The 19,975-nt window shown below is 30.1% G+C and overlaps 1 protein-coding gene across 1 annotated transcript in view; it reads left to right on the top strand.

The window, feature by feature from the left end:
* The first annotated feature begins 6,778 nt into the window (after positions 1–6,778).
* The window catches only part of LOC113551291 (titin-like), a 32,004-nt gene continuing 18,807 nt past the window's right edge, over positions 6,779–19,975 (top strand). The window contains 1 exon segment of the mRNA XM_026953453.1: positions 6,779–13,264. Coding sequence (XP_026809254.1) covers positions 6,969–13,264 — 6,296 coding nt within the window. The 5' untranslated portion in view covers positions 6,779–6,968.

Raw genomic sequence — 19,975 nt, forward strand, 5'->3', positions numbered from 1 at the left:
AATGATGATTTACTTTTTAGTAAATTAGTTCGTGGTTTACATAAAGAGCAATTTTTAATTGTTTTTTCTAATTTCTTAAGATAAAATAAACAATTGTGTTGATTATTAAAGGTTTATCATAATGTTCCTACACCTATTACCTATATTTATCATTAGTGTACCTATATGATTATTAAATTATACACATTTCAAATAATAATTAAAAAATATTATTTTTTAAATCCAAAAGCAATTTAAGGTTATATAATAAGTAAAAAAAAGATTATTATTTAATATTTTTATAAAAATGTTTAATGTGTTAAAGTTATCTTTTTAAAAAAAAACTTTGAATTCAAAATATTATAAAATAATTAAATGCAATATTATAAATTATACATATTCATTTTTATATCTATTATGGTTTAATACAAAACTGTAAAAAATTACTTAAATCAGTAATACCAACCGTTTGATTAATATATTTTGTGTCTGTCTATGTATATTATTATTTATTATTTTATCAAAAAACAAAAATCTATTACTATAGTTTTATTTTAAACAGTGTACATTTGGAATTCATAAAAATTTAAAATCGGTTAATTGGCGAATTGTTCAGTGACGTGGAAAGACATCAGGCAATTAATGTTATAAGGCTATTAGAACAAACCAAAAATGTTAAATACTTTTTTAATGTTAACTTAATATATTATTCTTAAATCAACGTATTTAAAAGCCAAGTTATCTCAACGGTGAATTAAACTAGGTAAGTTTGTAAAATAGAAAATAAACTAACTAGTTAAGTTAAATTATTTTTTTAACTTGTTAATGCCCACCTTTGCATTCAAGCTATAGTTTCTGATGAGTAGGTTTTAAGCTTTTTTGCATTTTAATTTTTCTAACAGTAAACGTATACATATGATTATGATACGTAAATAATAGCATGAACCATGAGTACACTATACAGCTAGGTACACACAATAATCCGATTGAATAATTCCCACGTATCCGTGTACCTATATTTATTGTATTCTGCATTCAGACTTTTCTTTTCGAAATTATTATTACTGCGGTGGCATTAATACACTTATAATAAATAACTAGATACATTTTATTTTGTGGTCTTAGCGATGCCATTGTTCAGAAAAGATATGAGCTTGTAGGGAGGTATTTTCAATTACATTTTACAAATAATAAGTGTGAAATTCGAGATAAATTTTTTTCCAATTGATACTTGTGGAGATACAAAAAAATTAAGTATAAATGTATAATACATTTAGCCCGAACTAGAAATAGGAAATACAGACAGTGATCACTGAACAGTGAGAACTTATACAATTAAAACAATTATACTGGTGTTGGCACTTAGTATCTATTAATTTTTATAATAGTAATAATAGAATAAGCGGAAATCTATTCAAATTTCGAGGGGGGAGAGCTAACTTTTTTAGTATTAAGATGAATCTATAAAATAAGCCTATAAATATTATGATATAAAATTATATTTTTGACCATTTTTCTTTCTATTTTGCCTATGTACAAAATACTATTATACTATTATGTTTGCAAGCATCGATTAAAAACTAAAAAATGTCCAGATAAATTCAACGTAATATGATGTTAGATATATCTACTGCAGGGTACTAACATTTATAAAAATTAATAATAATAATAAAAACATGATAAATTTTCAATAATAAAAAAATAGTTCATATTACTTATGTGTATTTGTATATATTTTTATTGTTTACATTGAAAAATAATTTCCCTATTGTTGATTTAAAACTAATGTATAAAATAATCAAAAATGGCAATTGCATACCAGATTACCACCAGATCAGTGGCGTGTAACATAAAGTCCAAATGTTGCAACGCCTTTAAGTTGGCCGGGAGGGTATTGATATAAAACAGACAGTGAAATAATTTAGTATTTATTATAAAAAATAAAAGTAATAGAAATGTAGGTACGATAATAAAATCGATAATTGGTAGGCTTAATAATAAAATTATTTTCCAAATGATGCGTTCTATACTATAATATATTATAGAGAAAAATCTTATCTACATTTCTACAAAATCGAATCAAATGTACAGATAAATAATATAAATTATCGGTATAACAATATTACAAGGGGTAGGACTGAGGTCACCTATAGTCATTTGAACAACACTAATTTTTTTTCTGATACATCAATACATGCTACAGACTACATCATCTACATTATTTTTATTTACCAATAATTATCTACTGTTAATAATTATAATGCAGTGTACTTTAATCATACATTGTAGACTATTTCCTATAGTTTAGGTACCTAGTACCTATAGTACCTATAATCTATTAGCAGTTATGTTTATGTGCCATACGAACACAAAGATACCACATCGCGTATGGGACTATGAGACATAATCATTAATCGCCCACTCAATATTCAAACCCGACTAAAATATAATAATAACTTGGAAGTGTCCGCTTCTGAATAATATCTTTTACTAGTATACCTACGTAGTTATTATACAGCTGAAATGTTTATTATTTACACATTGGTCATTAAAATATATTATTTTATTTTACGTTCAATCAGTGGTCAGAATCACGAATATTACGAAATTACATCCCGATGACATACCTACACAAAAGTGTGTGTTTAATGTGTTTGTTTATAATACGGATTCTAATATATCTGTGTAATGGTAAATGGTGACGTTTGTTTTAGAGTTTTTATTGTGTAAATAATATAAATATAAAATTTTTATCGATTTGAAATTGTATGCGCGATCGCAAAATTAAAGATTTAAGTATTGAACTCACAATATTATTAGTTATTTCGTAGTTATATCATATATTATACATGTACCATGTACCTTCAACCAGACCTCCTCATTAAAATTTGAGCCCCCACACTAAATATTTTTGCGGACCATATACAAAAACGTCCATAATAAAATTGTTAAAAGTTAAAAATAATAATGTCTTTTTATTACAATATTATTTAAATGATTCGGATCTGGGTTCAAACCATTCAGCATACAAAATACGTAGTGTATTGCATAATATTTATCAACTAATAGTCGGTCACCTGTTCTAAATTAAATTTCCCCCAACTTGTTGTAGGGGCTCTGTCATCACCGATGACGGTGTATGATCTGCAGGCTGTCAAGACGTAAATTTGTTGTCATAGATAACTCATAAATCCCATAAATACATTATTGCATTTCCATGTAATGACTTGTAGGTGGATAAATGTAAAAAAAATAGGTCAGGTTACCCGCAAGAGCGATTTCCGAGTAGTAAGTTTAACCATCTGGTCACCTATATAATAGTCGGATCGACCTGGCGGAAACTGACACAATGGCCGCGCTGACTGCAGTTATTATACGTTTTTATTCATAACATCAGTCAAACACCGTGAAGTAGGTACTAGCTACGCGATAATAATCTGAGTCAGTAGGACGTCTATATAAAACCCAGCTATAGTTTTTCTGCAGACGGCAAAGTATAACTAGAGTGGGAAGTCGTTCGCGCATATGCACAAACATACAGTACTTCTGCAATATACTTATATAAATATAGCTATATATTATGTATATATAATCTATACAACGATATTGCGGGTCACGTAGGTGGATATATTACAGGTAAAATCTGTTGGATGGATGAGCGGCAAAGTAGGGATTAAAATGTGCTTTTATAACTGCAGATTGTCCATAGCTTTCCTCCAAGTCCCACTACGTATTAATCGTCTATCCACGGTATATCGTATATAGTATAGCTGGGCATCACTGTAAATAGACATGACTAATATATTATATCAATTTTGGGTCATTTATTATGTATACGGAATACATGAAATGCCGCGCGTCGCAAAGAACAATTTTCCTAGGAAAATCGCAAACGGGAACCTGATTGCAAAAAAATGAGATATACACCTATACGATATATTGTATAGTTTAATGATAGTTGAAAATCGAGGAGGAGCTTTTTAACGTGACGCAAATCTTATTTTCGCGGTATGCAATAGATACAGTATCGAAAATGAATAATTCGGCGAGATTGCGTCTAACAATACAGTATAAAATATATTATATTATGGCGGCTGTAAAAACCGCCAAATATGGTCAATCGCGGCGTTATGGAAACATTGGAATCGTTAATCAGACTTTATATTTATATACATATTACGTGCATATAAATATATACCGACGTCGCGCGCGCGTGTGCGTGTATTTAGGTACCTACATACGTTCTCCTTCGATTTCCATTTTGGGTATGTCTCAATATCTCGCGTATTCGCGCCGGATAAACCGGCTGCCCACGTATATCCCGCCGTCTTGCGGAGGAAGGCTGCATCATCGATTTGTATACGAAGGTTTGAGTGGGAGTGCCTTACATGGTCCGGAGAATCGGAGAAGTAAATCGTAACGTGCGACCGGTTTGATACGTCGCGCACGCATAATATAACAACAAAATATAATAATATTATTGTGAAAAATCTCGACCGCACAGTTTTCATCTTATTATTATTATAGGTAACCGCGGAATTAGGTAGGAATGTATATAATAATAATAATAATAAACTCAAATCATCTCTGAAAGTTATAATAGATTAAGTTAATAAATTATAATACAAAAAAATAATGATAAATTCTGGTATTTGAGATGATAGTAATTAATCCCCAAAGACCCCTCCCCCCCAATCATTATTATCTTTACGTAGTGCACTACAAAGGCACTGATAATTGTTGTTAACAGGATATAGGTTTATTTTATGAAAATATACCTACGTCTAAAATTAACCAAAATAAATAAACATGACGCATAATATAATTAGTTAAAAATTTAAAATTTTGAATTTCCGTCTATTTTCTTTTTGTTACGTAAATTACGCGATACAATTATAACGGTGGCAATAATATAATTAAGAGGAACATAATCTAAGACACACCTATCTATCTAACATATTATCGTATAATTCATCAAATAATCAAAATAATACGATTTCTTCATACTATTTTTTTTTCGGAAACTCAAAATAATTTGAAACAAATAATATTATTTATGTTTATGGCTTTTTCATTTAATTTATTGATCTCATTAATGCAAACATTATTTTGCTTGGTGAGGATTGTTGTAACAATGTGATTTTTAAATTCGTTTATTATAAAGGAATAAGCCAATAAACAAACTATTTAAAATTGGTTAACCTAATCTAATTGATGTATAAAGTTGGAGATTAAGATATTTTAAAATTATTTTTGATGGATTTGAATAATATTAATAACATATTTTAAATGTGTTTTTATGACCAAATAATGTTCTATTTTTAAAATGAATATAATTATAATTGAAATGCTTAACAATAAACATATTTGTGGTATTACGTTTAACCTTTCATCTGTTTAGACCTCGAAGTAATTCTAAAAAGTGTCTACAGTACTAACTACTGTCTGCTGATCTTATTCTCGAAATATAATTTTGTATTGCTAAATACGGTTACTTACTTATCTACTACCTAAAAAAGTACAAAACACGTACCTATTCATTGCAAGTTGCCTGTCACTAGCCTATTTTAATTAAAAAATAAAATAAATTAGGTCGTGTTAAACAGACAATATTATATAATTAAATATCCACAATATTTTTAAGATTTATTTAAAGTGTTGGATAAGAATGATCTTTATTATTTTTTTCAGTGCCTAGGCAAGCTCGTTTAGTCTATCTCGTATATTGGATACAACATCAAAGTGTATGTTTTAATTAAAATAATGTTATAATTTATTGTATTCAATTAATAATATTATTTTAATTATAGTACACTATTATTTAGCTATCAAGCGAAAATAGATAATTTAAAAATAAACACAGGTCATGTGATAATGGAGTAATCGATATTGTAATAATAATTTATATATTTTTTAATTTAAACTTGCGTATTTAAAATGTTTTTAAATACTTTTAGCGTAATAGTATTGTTTTTATTATAAATACTATGTTATTATGTAGTATAATATATACGTATAGTATGCACTAAGTGTAGCTGTTATATAGATAACTATATATATCTTAGTATCTTACGAATATTTAATAATACATTTCAATTATAAGTAAAAGATTTCATAAATTGCAATTTCTCATTAGTATGAATTTTTTACGAGTTGTTTATGCTTTATAGGTAAGCATTTTAAATGTAGATGTATACCAATAAAATCTCTTACGTTTTAATTTTTTTTATGTTACTATAACTATATATTAACAGATAAATATCAACAACTAAAATAACTAAGCCTATACGGCTCTACCTACTAAGACATGTGCACAAATACGACACTAATAGAAATTAAAATATATTATAATTTATCTCAACATATAACTATGACAGATAAGACGTATTTTTATATATTATTATATTAATAATTGATTAATAATATTTTATAATTTACATGAAATGTTTATGTGAGTTGTATAATTTAAAATAATAAGTAATAACTAATATACAATAAGTAGGTAATGTATTATTAACGTATAAGCACGAACCATTGATCTATAGAAAAATAAAACAAAACACTATTACCAAGATTTAAATAATACATTAATTTAATTTAAAAAATAATCGACTACCATTGATGAGTAAGATAAAAAATTGTCATAGGTAATTGGCGTAGGACGAAACTGGTTTAAGAGAGTTGCATTATAATAGTGCTGTGGAGGATTGTGAAGGCGTATCCCACTTATTGCTGGCCACCTCTTCGATTCACGAAGCACAGCGTTCAGCGAGATTTTCGTCGGCCGTCCGTCAGTAGTCGAATAACACTGTACTCATTCGCTCTGTTGTTATACTGTTTATTTTATTTTTTTTAATATTAATATTTTTGTTTGTGCGATCGTTAACGTGCGTCGGGTGTTTTGTTTTTGCTATCGCAGTGCTATAAGAATTGTTAAATTATTATTGTTTATTATTTGTTCGGTTACTTAAAATAATAATAATAATAAAATGTTTAAATCTACAAAAAAAACCAAAGATCCTACAAAAAATCGAACTGTAAGTGACACCGCAAAGGTAAGTGAAAAAACTATTATTAAGAATGAAAACTCGACGGTGGTTCCGAAACAAATGTTCAGCAGTAAGGTAGCTAATGAACAACCACTAAATGTGAGCGGTAAAGGGCGCAGTTCAACACCGCAGACCGCGAAAAAGACGTTGGTCAAAGGCGCTGTTTCCAGACAGGCTGCAGAATCTTCGTCCACGGCTTCCATTTCAAAATCACTGAGTTCATCTTCCATAAAAAAAACTACAACTGGCAAAAGCATTCGGACCATCACCACGGTCGATCAAGATGGCAACATTCATACGACTGTGGAAACAGTAGACGATGTACCGCAATCGACCACAGAAACCACTACCGAAGAGTCGAACACCTCAGATTTGACCAATGCGTACGTCGAGTATGCTGACAAATATTGCTTTGAAGGTGGCACAGAAACGCCGGAAGTATTAAACTCGCCGCGATACTCTACTTCAAATTTGTTGTCGCAAAACTTTGAAAACGAATCTTCGTCGGTTAATCAATTGATGTCTACTGAGACTAACTATAATACTGTTACCTCACATGTTAGTTCCAGTTCCGAATCAAAACAAATATCAGCTGTAAATGATGCAATACAACACGAAAATACAGTAAGGTCAGTAAATGGAAAATTAATCAAATCAATAGATGATAATGTATCACGAGATAACTCAAATTATTCATATCAACCAAACGTTAGTGAAAAAGTAGATTTTATAAATACAACAATTAATACAAATATAAATTTATCAAAAAATGAATCGTTAAGAACTACACAACTTGACGAAACAAAAAATCATTTTTATGGTAGTGATCATCAACAAATTGATAATGAATCAAAAAAACTAAAAACATCTGAGAATACTGTAAATGTATTAAATGACACTAAAGAAAAAACTACCTTTCAGAACCACGAAAATAAAAGCTCAAAAAAAATTATTGACAACCAGGAAATAAATTCGGGATTAACAGTAAAAATGGTTGGTGGAAAATTGATAAAACAATTTAATACACCTGTAAAATCTAAACAATCTCAAAATATCGTGGATACTAAAGAGGGGTATGTAACTTACACCATGGATAATAATAAACAACAGTATAATAATAACGTAGAAACTACATTTGAATCAAATATAATTGATCAAAATGTATCTACTAATAAGTCCGATGATTTTAGTTCCGAGATGTTCATTACACAAAAATATATACCGATATTTTCTAGATCAAATCAAGAAATTGATGAAATAACGTCAACAAGTGATGGAAATTTAAAAACATTTTATGACAAAAGTATTAAAACTAATGATTCTAGGTATAGTACTGAAGATAATACGAAAGACTTATTTGAAAAAAATAAAAATGATGAAAATGATGGGTCAACTGTACGTATGGTTGGTGGAAAATTAATAAAATCTTTTAAGGAACCGACAAAAACTCAAAAAACTGTATCAAATATTTCATTGTCAAATAATTTATTGAACAGTGACATTTCATCCGGTGATATCACAACGTCAACATCCTTTATTACAAATGAACAATCATCTATTTCGAGCTCATTTGGGGAAACAAACTTATTTGATAAAACAAATGCAGAAACGTCCAACTCTGCTTATCAAATATCAGATGAACAAAATAAACTTAAAAACCAAAAACAACAGAATGTAAAAAATAATAAATTAAAATCTGAACAAATTATTGATAATGTCAACGAAGAAGGTTTATCAGTGCGTATGGTTGGAGGAAAATTAATCAAGACTTTCAAAGAGCCAACTCCTTCCAAAAAAAATACCATTGATGTATCAAAATCAAGTAACATTTTAACCAGTGATATTTCATCTAGTGATTTTACAACGTCAACGTCATATTCAACAGACGAACAAACTTCGTTTTTGAGTTCACATGAAGAAAGCGAACAGTCAAATTTGAAAACTCCCAAATCTATGTATCAAATAGCAGACCAAATAGAAGAAACAAAAAGCACGAAACAGTCAAATACTATAAAAGATAAAATTAAATCAAATAAATTTGTTGAAAATATCGACGAAGAAGGCTTGACGGTGCGCATGGTCGGAGGAAAATTAATAAAAACTTTCAACGAACCAACACCAACAAATAAAAACCGTCTTGATGATTCTAAATCGAGTAATATTTCAACTAGTGATATTACAACGTCTACATTGTTTTTAACAAATGAACATACTTCAGTTACTAGTTCATATCTAGACAGTGATGAATCCGATTTTAATGTGTCTAAATCATTGTATCAATCGGAAGAGAGATCACACGAAACAAAAAATACAAAACAACCATACACAAAGAAAAATGAATCTGTATCAAATAAATCTGTTGAGAATGTTAACGAAGAAGGTTTATCAGTACGCATGGTCGGTGGAAAATTAATCAAGACTTTTAAGGAGCCATCACCGTCCAAAAAAAGTACTACGCAAGTATCAAAATCAAGTAGCAATACAATTAATGATATTTCTTCAAGCGATGTTACTACGTCAACATCGTTTATTACTAATGAACAATCATCATTTTCAAGTTCGTTTGGAGAAAATGACCAATCGGACATAAAAACAACGACCACATCTAAGTCTGTAAATAAAAAAACAGATAAACCAGACGAGTCAAGAAATAAGAAACAACCAGACGCGAAAAAAGACAAATCCACACCGATAACTAATGTTGATATTGTCGACGAAGAAGGCCTATCGGTACGCATGGTCGGTGGAAAATTAATCAAGACTTTTAAGGAGCCATCACCGTCCAAAAAAAGTACTACGCAAGTATCAAAATCAAGTAGCAATACAATTAATGATATTTCTTCAAGCGATGTTACTACGTCAACATCGTTTATTACTAATGAACAATCATCATTTTCAAGTTCGTTTGGAGAAAATGACCAATCGGACATAAAAACAACGACCACATCTAAGTCTGTAAATAAAAAAACAGATAATCCAGACGAGTCAAGAAATAAGAAACAACCAGACGCGAAAAAAGACAAATCCACACCGATAACTAATGTTGATATTGTCGACGAGGAAGGCCTATCGGTACGCATGGTCGGTGGAAAATTAATCAAGACTTTTAAGGAGCCATCACCGTCTAAAAAAAGTACTACGCAAGTATCAAAATCAAGTAGCAATACAATTAATGATATTTCTTCAAGCGATGTTACTACGTCAACATCGTTTATTACTAATGAACAATCGTCATTTTCAAGTTCGTTTGGAGAAAATGACCAATCGGACATAAAAACAACAACCACATCTAAGTCTGTAAATAAAAAAACAGATAAACCAGACGAGTCAAGAAATAAGAAACAACCAGACGCGAAAAAAGACAAATCCACACCGATAACTAATGTTGATATTGTCGACGAAGAAGGCCTATCAGTACGTATGGTCGGTGGAAAATTAATCAAGACTTTTAAGGAGCCATCACCGTCCAAAAAAAGTACTACGCAAGTATCAAAATCAAGTAGCAATACAATTAATGACATTTCTTCAAGCGATGTTACTACGTCAACATCGTTTATTACTAATGAACAATCATCATTTTCAAGTTCGTTTGGAGAAAATGACCAATCGGACATAAAAACAACGACCACATCTAAGTCTGTAAATAAAAAAACAGATAAACCAGACGAGTCAAGAAATAAGAAACAACCAGACGCGAAAAAAGACAAATCCACACCGATAACTAATGTTGATATTGTCGACGAAGAAGGCCTATCGGTACGCATGGTCGGTGGAAAATTAATCAAGACTTTTAAGGAGCCATCACCGTCCAAAAAAAGTACTACGCAAGTATCAAAATCAAGTAGCAATACAATTAATGATATTTCTTCAAGCGATGTTACTACGTCAACATCGTTTATTACTAATGAACAATCATCATTTTCAAGTTCGTTTGGAGAAAATGACCAATCGGACATAAAAACAACAACCACATCTAAGTCTGTAAATAAAAAAACAGATAAACCAGACGAGTCAAGAAATAAGAAACAACCAGACGCGAAAAAAGACAAATCCACACCGATAACTAATGTTGATATTGTCGACGAAGAAGGCCTATCAGTACGCATGGTCGGTGGAAAATTAATCAAGACTTTTAAGGAGCCATCACCGTCCAAAAAAAGTACTACGCAAGTATCAAAATCAAGTAGCAATACAATTAATGATATTTCTTCAAGCGATGTTACTACGTCAACATCGTTTATTACTAATGAACAATCATCATTTTCAAGTTCGTTTGGAGAAAATGACCAATCGGACATAAAAACAACGACCACATCTAAGTCTGTAAATAAAAAAACAGATAATCCAGACGAGTCAAGAAATAAGAAACAACCAGACGCGAAAAAAGACAAATCCACACCGATAACTAATGTTGATATTGTCGACGAAGAAGGCCTATCAGTACGCATGGTCGGTGGAAAATTAATCAAGACTTTTAAGGAGCCATCACCGTCCAAAAAAAGTACTACGCAAGTATCAAAATCAAGTAGCAATACAATTAATGACATTTCTTCAAGCGATGTTACTACGTCAACATCGTTTATTACTAATGAACAATCATCATTTTCAAGTTCGTTTGGAGAAAATGACCAATCGGACATAAAAACAACGACCACATCTAAGTCTGTAAATAAAAAAACAGATAAACCAGACGAGTCAAGAAATAAGAAACAACCAGACGCGAAAAAAGACAAATCCACACCGATAACTAATGTTGATATTGTCGACGAAGAAGGCCTATCGGTACGCATGGTCGGTGGAAAATTAATCAAGACTTTTAAGGAGCCATCACCGTCCAAAAAAAGTACTACGCAAGTATCAAAATCAAGTAGCAATACAATTAATGATATTTCTTCAAGCGATGTTACTACGTCAACATCGTTTATTACTAATGAACAATCATCATTTTCAAGTTCGTTTGGAGAAAATGACCAATCGGACATAAAAACAACAACCACATCTAAGTCTGTAAATAAAAAAACAGATAAACCAGACGAGTCAAGAAATAAGAAACAACCAGACGCGAAAAAAGACAAATCCACACCGATAACTAATGTTGATATTGTCGACGAAGAAGGCCTATCAGTACGCATGGTCGGTGGAAAATTAATCAAGACTTTTAAGGAGCCATCACCGTCCAAAAAAAGTACTACGCAAGTATCAAAATCAAGTAGCAATACAATTAATGATATTTCTTCAAGCGATGTTACTACGTCAACATCGTTTATTACTAATGAACAATCATCATTTTCAAGTTCGTTTGGAGAAAATGACCAATCGGACATAAAAACAACGACCACATCTAAGTCTGTAAATAAAAAAACAGATAAACCAGACGAGTCAAGAAATAAGAAACAACCAGACGCGAAAAAAGACAAATCTACACCGATAACTAATGTTGATATTGTCGACGAAGAAGGCCTATCAGTACGCATGGTCGGTGGAAAATTAATCAAGACTTTCAAAGAACCATCTCGAAATATTTTAAAAAATAATTCTAAATCCAATATATTTAATACAAGCAGCCAACGGACAGATTTAAATATAGATACTAGTTCTCTCGTTTTAAATACGACTTATATTATCGATGAATCATTATCAAATAGTGAAGTAACAAAGATTGTTAAGACTAGTAATGACAGTAGTACAACTACTGTTGATGGGAAAACAGTAAAAAATTTTAAAGTACCCGAGAAAATTCCTCGAAAACCGAAATCTGGTGTTCCAGATGAAACGAATACGGACATTATGTCTTTTGATAATAATTTTACTACGTCTGTAAACGATATTAAACACGTTCACGATGTATTTTATGACGTTTCTGAAGAATCTTATATTGAATCTCGACAGTTTTCGGAGCAATCTATAGTGCAAGATTTTCAAGTAACATCGAATACATCCGAATATTATCCTGAGAGGCCTGTTAGAAAGAAAGATATAAGAGATGATATTGTTGTTCAAGATATCACTGACTTCGTGTCTGTTTCAAATCGCGCAGAAGTAATAGAAAATAGAACAATATCCGAAGCGGTGTTCGAAAAATCAGTAGTAAAAGGTATTACCGAAAATTATGAAAACCACGTATCTTCGTCGAAAAAAGTCCGTGAAAATAAAGTAGATAAAAAGTCGAAAAAGGATCAAAAGGAAACTACTTCAATCATAAAGGAACAGTGCATTTGCGAAATTTGTACCTGTGGGTAAGTCAAATCAAATATTCATATGTAAATAAAATATTATAATAATACAAAATATTTTCTAATTTTGAGTAAGAACATGTTAAAATCACATTTGAGGAATCGAGTATAATTATGCTGACTACTATAAATTAGTAATTACTTTTATATTTAATGTAGAGACGTCGTCCCTGAATTTAATGCTTTAACTTTTCTATTTTTTTGATTGTTGAGATATAACCTTGAATTATATAAGCATTTAGTGTTAAATAAGATACTAATTTAGAAACACAGGATATGTTATTTATAGATGATATGCTGTTAGATTTGTTATATTTTTACCTTTTCCATTAAAAAAATAATGAATAATAATAATAATAATTTATAAAAAGTAAGTTATTTAATAATTGTATATAATGAACCTCTTGATATTTTGGGTAGTAACTAGTTATACTAGACTATTCGGAGTATATAACCATCTTAATATAGAACTGTAAAATATAAATTTTTAAAGTAGACAATAGTTATAGCTACTGCACGTGATTTATGCAAAACATTTTAAAGTATTTTTTTAGTGTTATACAACTTGAATATAGTTAATAGTTATAACTATAAAACTATAAAAGTGATAATAGGGCATACAAAAACATTATAAATGTAATAAATCGTAAAAACAGAATAGATATTTAAAATTATGTAAACTTTGAATGTGGTACACAATAATGAAGGGAGCGAATTACCTGTATACTCGTATATCTAATGTCATTTACTAATTTGAAATATGTAGGCATTTTTCACTTGTTGTGCAAGGATTTAATTGATGCTTGCATGATTATTATTTAGTTTTTGCTAATGTCTACTATTATAGTATTTACGCTTTTGAAATATTGGTATTCCTTACGCGTTGGGAACTAGAGCGCATTGTACACAATTTGTTATGAAATATGTTTGCTTTAAAACATAGAACATCTGAACGAGGAAATGAAAATAAACTGTTATACATTTATTAAAAATAAACTGAAATATGTTTAGTAAATATTTTAAGAGATAATGAAAGGCATATAAAAATATATATATATATATATATATTTTAATATAGTAATAACTAAAATTTTAATTTTTTCATTAAACGCAAAATATATTTTTAAAAATATTGATCTTTAAATATCGAATGTCAATGAAATAAAATGTCTATCGATAATAAAAGTTTAGATTAATCTATGTGAGACTAAAATTCGAATATCGGTATCACCTGTTGTACCATATAACTACACGAATTTAAAGTTTAAAAGCATATATCAATTAAAATAACGAAATTGTTTAATATTTGATATGTAACCATGTAGGCATACATCATCATAATTAAAAAAGTAAATTTCAGTATATATAGAATGAAAAAATGTAAATTATTGTTATCATAGAAATTAAAACCTTTTGCAAAAATAGTGTTATAAAAACTAAGCAAAAAAAAATATATTTCCATTGTCACAACAATTGAGTAAAAAGTGTAATCTTAATATCGATCATTCCGTAGGTACCTACATAAAAATATATGTTTAAGAATAAGTTCACACATATATTACACAACAATTTTGTCATAAAATTTATTATTATTAATTGGGTGCCTACTTCACTATTATTCAATATTAGAAAAATAACATTGTAATAATTCACCGTTAACAAAAGTTACTATGGGCGGTACGGTCGGATGCTATGCTCTTAGGCACAACAGTACAGCACATCATGACGTACGTACATACGTCTATGTTAATTTGTATTTATATTTAAATTAGTAATGCATTAATAATTGTCCATATAGTAATTATTATTATACAAGAACAGTTTATTTCGTTTGCAGTCCCATATACTGTTCTTCGACCGTATACACATTTATTTCGATTTATGTAGGTATGTGTATATAGATAGAATACGTGTACTCTATGCATAACCGTCGTAAGTTCTTGTAATAGTATATACATGACAGTGTATATATTTGTTATAACCTAATCATTCTCCATACAAAAATAATCTAATAATATGCGCAGTAATTTGTGAATGTATTTCTTTTTTAAATCTATAGTCCACCGATCAAAATCTGCAATAAAAAGCGGTACCTATAGGATCATTTTTCGTTTAAAAATAAACACGTATATTATAATCCCAAACATAATATAGGTAGGTGTGTGTAATTATCGTCGGCGTTCCGCAGTTGGCATACACGCGAAACGATCGTAAACGGTTAACACATATATGGTATATACATGTATTATATTACGTCATGCGTAAAACGTATAGCGATCATTTTTCGCACGACGCGCCGCAAGAAAGTCTACGAACAATATATTATTATTATTAATAATTTAACTCGTTTTATTCTCTCGCGCGTTTCCCGTCTCCAGGGATCCGACGGCAACTTTTTATCCAGCGTAGTTACACCGTTGCCAATTCGACCACAATCGTCGACGCCTTATATACATTATTAACGTTCTGTCGATCTGACAATACATTCGTGTATACATGTAATGAAACGCAATGTTGATTTTTGCGATAAAATACGACTAGTTTGACAACATTGGGCCGACGCTTATTTATTATTATTATTATTATTACGCAGATATCTACTTACGGTATTGTGATCGCAAATTCAAAAAACCATTTGGTTTCAAATGCTCGCAGACCAGTTTTCTATCGATAGTTGTTTTTTTTTTTCGATAAAACGAATCCAAGAGCAGCAGTTCTCAATATTATTTACATTCTCATACCATCTACACAGCTTATAAATGTTCATTTACCACTACCGTAACCTAAAAACCCTATTTTTTTGTTTTACTTATCATAACTTAACCAAATAATATTTAATGTTAATTAACATAAAATATATATTTTTTGTTGTTGTAAAAACAGATTTTCTTTGCTCATTACCTGTGAGCTTTCCATGTACCATGAATTAAAAAACGCTGTTATAGAATTATCGGTGTTGGTCAAAATAAGTAAAAACTCTATTGTTAAAGACGATATAGCTTAACCGACCTATAAGGATTGCAGATATAATTTAAAATTTATAAATTCAATTACATTCATTGAATTTGTCGATACCCTATAGTAGGATTCAATATAATAGGTACCTACATAGGATTAACAACAATTTTAAGTATATATTATTAAAAAATAAAGCTTAAATAAATCGATAAACTTATATTCTTCATAATATGGAGTACGATTAACTTCAATAATTCAAACATTGCGTATTTTGATATCAATAATACATGATTTTAATTCTTAATCCGTTGGTATTGAATAATTCAATGAAACTTATCGGTTTAAGTTGTAGATTTTGTTTGATAAACTCTAAGGTCCCCCTCGGTTACGACAGTACTGAGTTTTTAATCATTGGGCAATCATTTTTGACCAAAACTGCGAATAGTTTCTGTTGCGATCTTAGAAACCCGGTCCTACAAAACGATAAATAAACTAGTGTTTTTTATTATTTCAATTGGTGACGTGCGTGTTCTTTTTGCAAGCAAAACCATTTTAAATGTTTAATGCAAATTATTATTGGACGTATTTCGTCGACATAATTAAGATGAGGGTCACAGGAAAAAGGTCCGGAGACTGCTATTACCGTCGTTGACGTGGATCATTTTTTACATTTCGCCGTCGACGTTTATGTTATTATTATTGTTATATTATAACTACAGTTGCCGTCTCGCTTCGCCTCGCCGTCCAATGTTTGTCCGTTCTGCATAAAATGCTCGTTTGCAAACCCATTGTTTCATCGTCGTTAAGTCGGGCGTGTACCCATACTTAAAACACAGTAGCTATAGGTCGCGGGCAACCGGTTCTCGTGATAACACTAAAACCGAAATGAAAAAACGCTCTGGGGTGCCCACTTCCCGGATGAGCGTAGGTATTTCGTACATATTTTTTTCATACATATTTTCACCACACACTTTAGTATACATTACAGCATTATAATATTATACACCATATGCACATCGCACACACTCGGTAAATACACATAAATGAGTCGTGTCACAAACGATCAATATTTATTATTATCGATTATCGCGTGGTAAAAACCGACAACGACTGTATATAACTGATATTATAGCTAATGCTGCTAATGTATTATAATGTGTTTTGTACTTTTGTCAATTGTATAGCATACGAAATCATCGAGAGCCGTCTGTAGGATGTGTACCTTTTGGGCGGTAATTTTCTTGACATAATTTCGCAGCAAAAAATAAATTTTCGAAATTCACTCCGATGACGATACTAATTATTGTAATATAATATGTATAGCTTGCAACAATATAGTCAAAGTCGACATCATCGTTTTTGGTTGATACAGCTATACACCTATACCTACGTCGTCGCCACGCCGTTTGATATTGTCAGTTTAAACGGGTCGTAGTGTTGCTGCAACACATAATGTTATATTATACATACATACCTACTAGCACCGTTAAAGATTATGTCGACATACGAGTGATTTAGGAGAAAGGATTTGTTCGTCGTTCGGCTAGATTTTGTGCTAAAATGAAGCGTTCGTTTAGGAAGTCGACCAATTTATTTTTGTAAATGCCTATTACGAATTTGCCGTACTTTTTGTAAAAAGCCACGCAGCTAACGTTTCTATTAAAATTTTTTTTCGTTTTTTAACGTATATAATACCTAGGTATATATTTAAATATGATATATATTGAATAAATCTAAGTAATAACTATAATAATGCCCGGAAAAATATTTCTGAAGTGGTCAAATGCAACGTTATAAAAGTTTGTGCACTAGAACAGAGTTTCGAAAATCCAGCTACACATATGGCAGGCCATACTAATTAATTAAAGTACATATTCAATATTTAGACCTCATGACTCGAATTAGGTTAGGTAGTATTAACGAATTATTAAATTGAAATTACTCTTATTATTTGATTTTATAATCTATAAGAATATTTTTTAAACATTACATTATATTTACCTAATTTATAATTTGCTTTTACCTTTAACTTAACCTGACTTGACATTTTATCTCGTCCAAAAAATTTATCTAATGGATATATTTTTCTGGAAATAATTTCTGTTGACATTTTTCAGTAGTAAACCTATAGGTGCCTACCATATATGACTGATCGACGGGCGCCACATTACAGATGGTTGGCATTTACTCAATTAGTCATCGGAATTACATATAAATCAACCTCCAAGTATATATATATATATCTAATAGTTCCATTTACGGTCCGCATATAATCAACTTTTGCGAGGTCAACCCTTTCCGTCGTCCGTCGAATATATACAAGAGTTTATTGCGCACACATACTCTAAACGTATATTATGTTATATGATGTACGTAGTACATACGTATAATATTATTGTCGTTCCTACTTGTATGAGCAACGATTTCGACGGGGACTACGACGACCAACTGCTTTCTAACTAGGTTTTTATTATTATTACCGTCAATAAAAGAATAATATATTATTACTATATACCTAAGTATTGGACTTGGTCGGACTCTACTGCAGTGCCGGGAGACATGACAGCCATCAGCGTGATACATAAATATTATATATTATATAATATATTATTTATTTATATTTATATAAATTATATATTTAATATTCATATACAATTAATCGTCAAAGCGCTTTCACGTTCATTATAAAATATACTACGTTTATTCATAAAATCATAATTTTAATTCGTTTCTTTTTTGATAGCCTTTATTTAGCCACGCTGACCATGTGTATGCAGTATGGACCTTATAGATGATCGACTTTCCTGTGTACATATTATCATTATTGTATACTTCCCGTTGCGCAAAACTGCACGATGTTTTAAATCATCCATATTCAGCCGCATATATTATAATAATTACATGTGGGTTTTATGACAATGGTATATATAGTGTAGGTAATAGATATTGTATAAAGACGATCTGAGAACTTGGAACCTCGCTCGTCGGATGTTATTCATGAAATAGTTAACACTGCAGTCATTTTGCGATCCGCGATCCGCGAATAATAATAAATATTCATATAACTACATGTAACAGGCGTTATTTTCTTTTATTATATCGCATACCTACATAGTTACTGAAGCAAAAATAGATATAGCTAGTATAATATTATGTAAAATATTTTGGTTGTACTCCTCATTAGTTATTTTCCTTTATTTGTTCCATTTAAAAACAATAATATTGTAATAACGACGAACATATTATAACGTTGTCAGAAATAATCGTACTCATATTTGCACCAAGTGTTCAGTAGTAAAACATTTCCCGCAATGATACATAGTGAATTAAAAAAGAAAATTAACGATTTCATTAAATGGCTGTTTTGATATAATCGTGTATAATTAAGGATACAAACCGAAGTATAATTGCAAGGCATATTATATTTATGTCCACTAATTTTTAAGAAATAACTGATAAAATATGAGACCGTTTAATATAGGGTTAAATTAAAATACACAACAGATAGTTTTAATACCATTTGAGAGATCACATTCTTTGCTTCTGAAAAAAATTAAACATATAGGGTACTGTTGAATATATTTATTAATCTATTAAATTGCGTCGAAGAAATAAAACTCACCCATCCGGAGGCTAAATGAATAAATCAAAAGTTATTATAAATAGGAGGGATAGACAAATTGGCGTACAAAAAAAAAAACAGTAAAAATGATTTCATTTTTTACTCGGGTATACATCGGTTTGATGAATTATACT

Source organism: Rhopalosiphum maidis, chromosome 2, assembly GCF_003676215.2.
Source record: "Rhopalosiphum maidis isolate BTI-1 chromosome 2, ASM367621v3, whole genome shotgun sequence".
NCBI classification, from domain to species: domain Eukaryota; kingdom Metazoa; phylum Arthropoda; class Insecta; order Hemiptera; family Aphididae; genus Rhopalosiphum; species Rhopalosiphum maidis.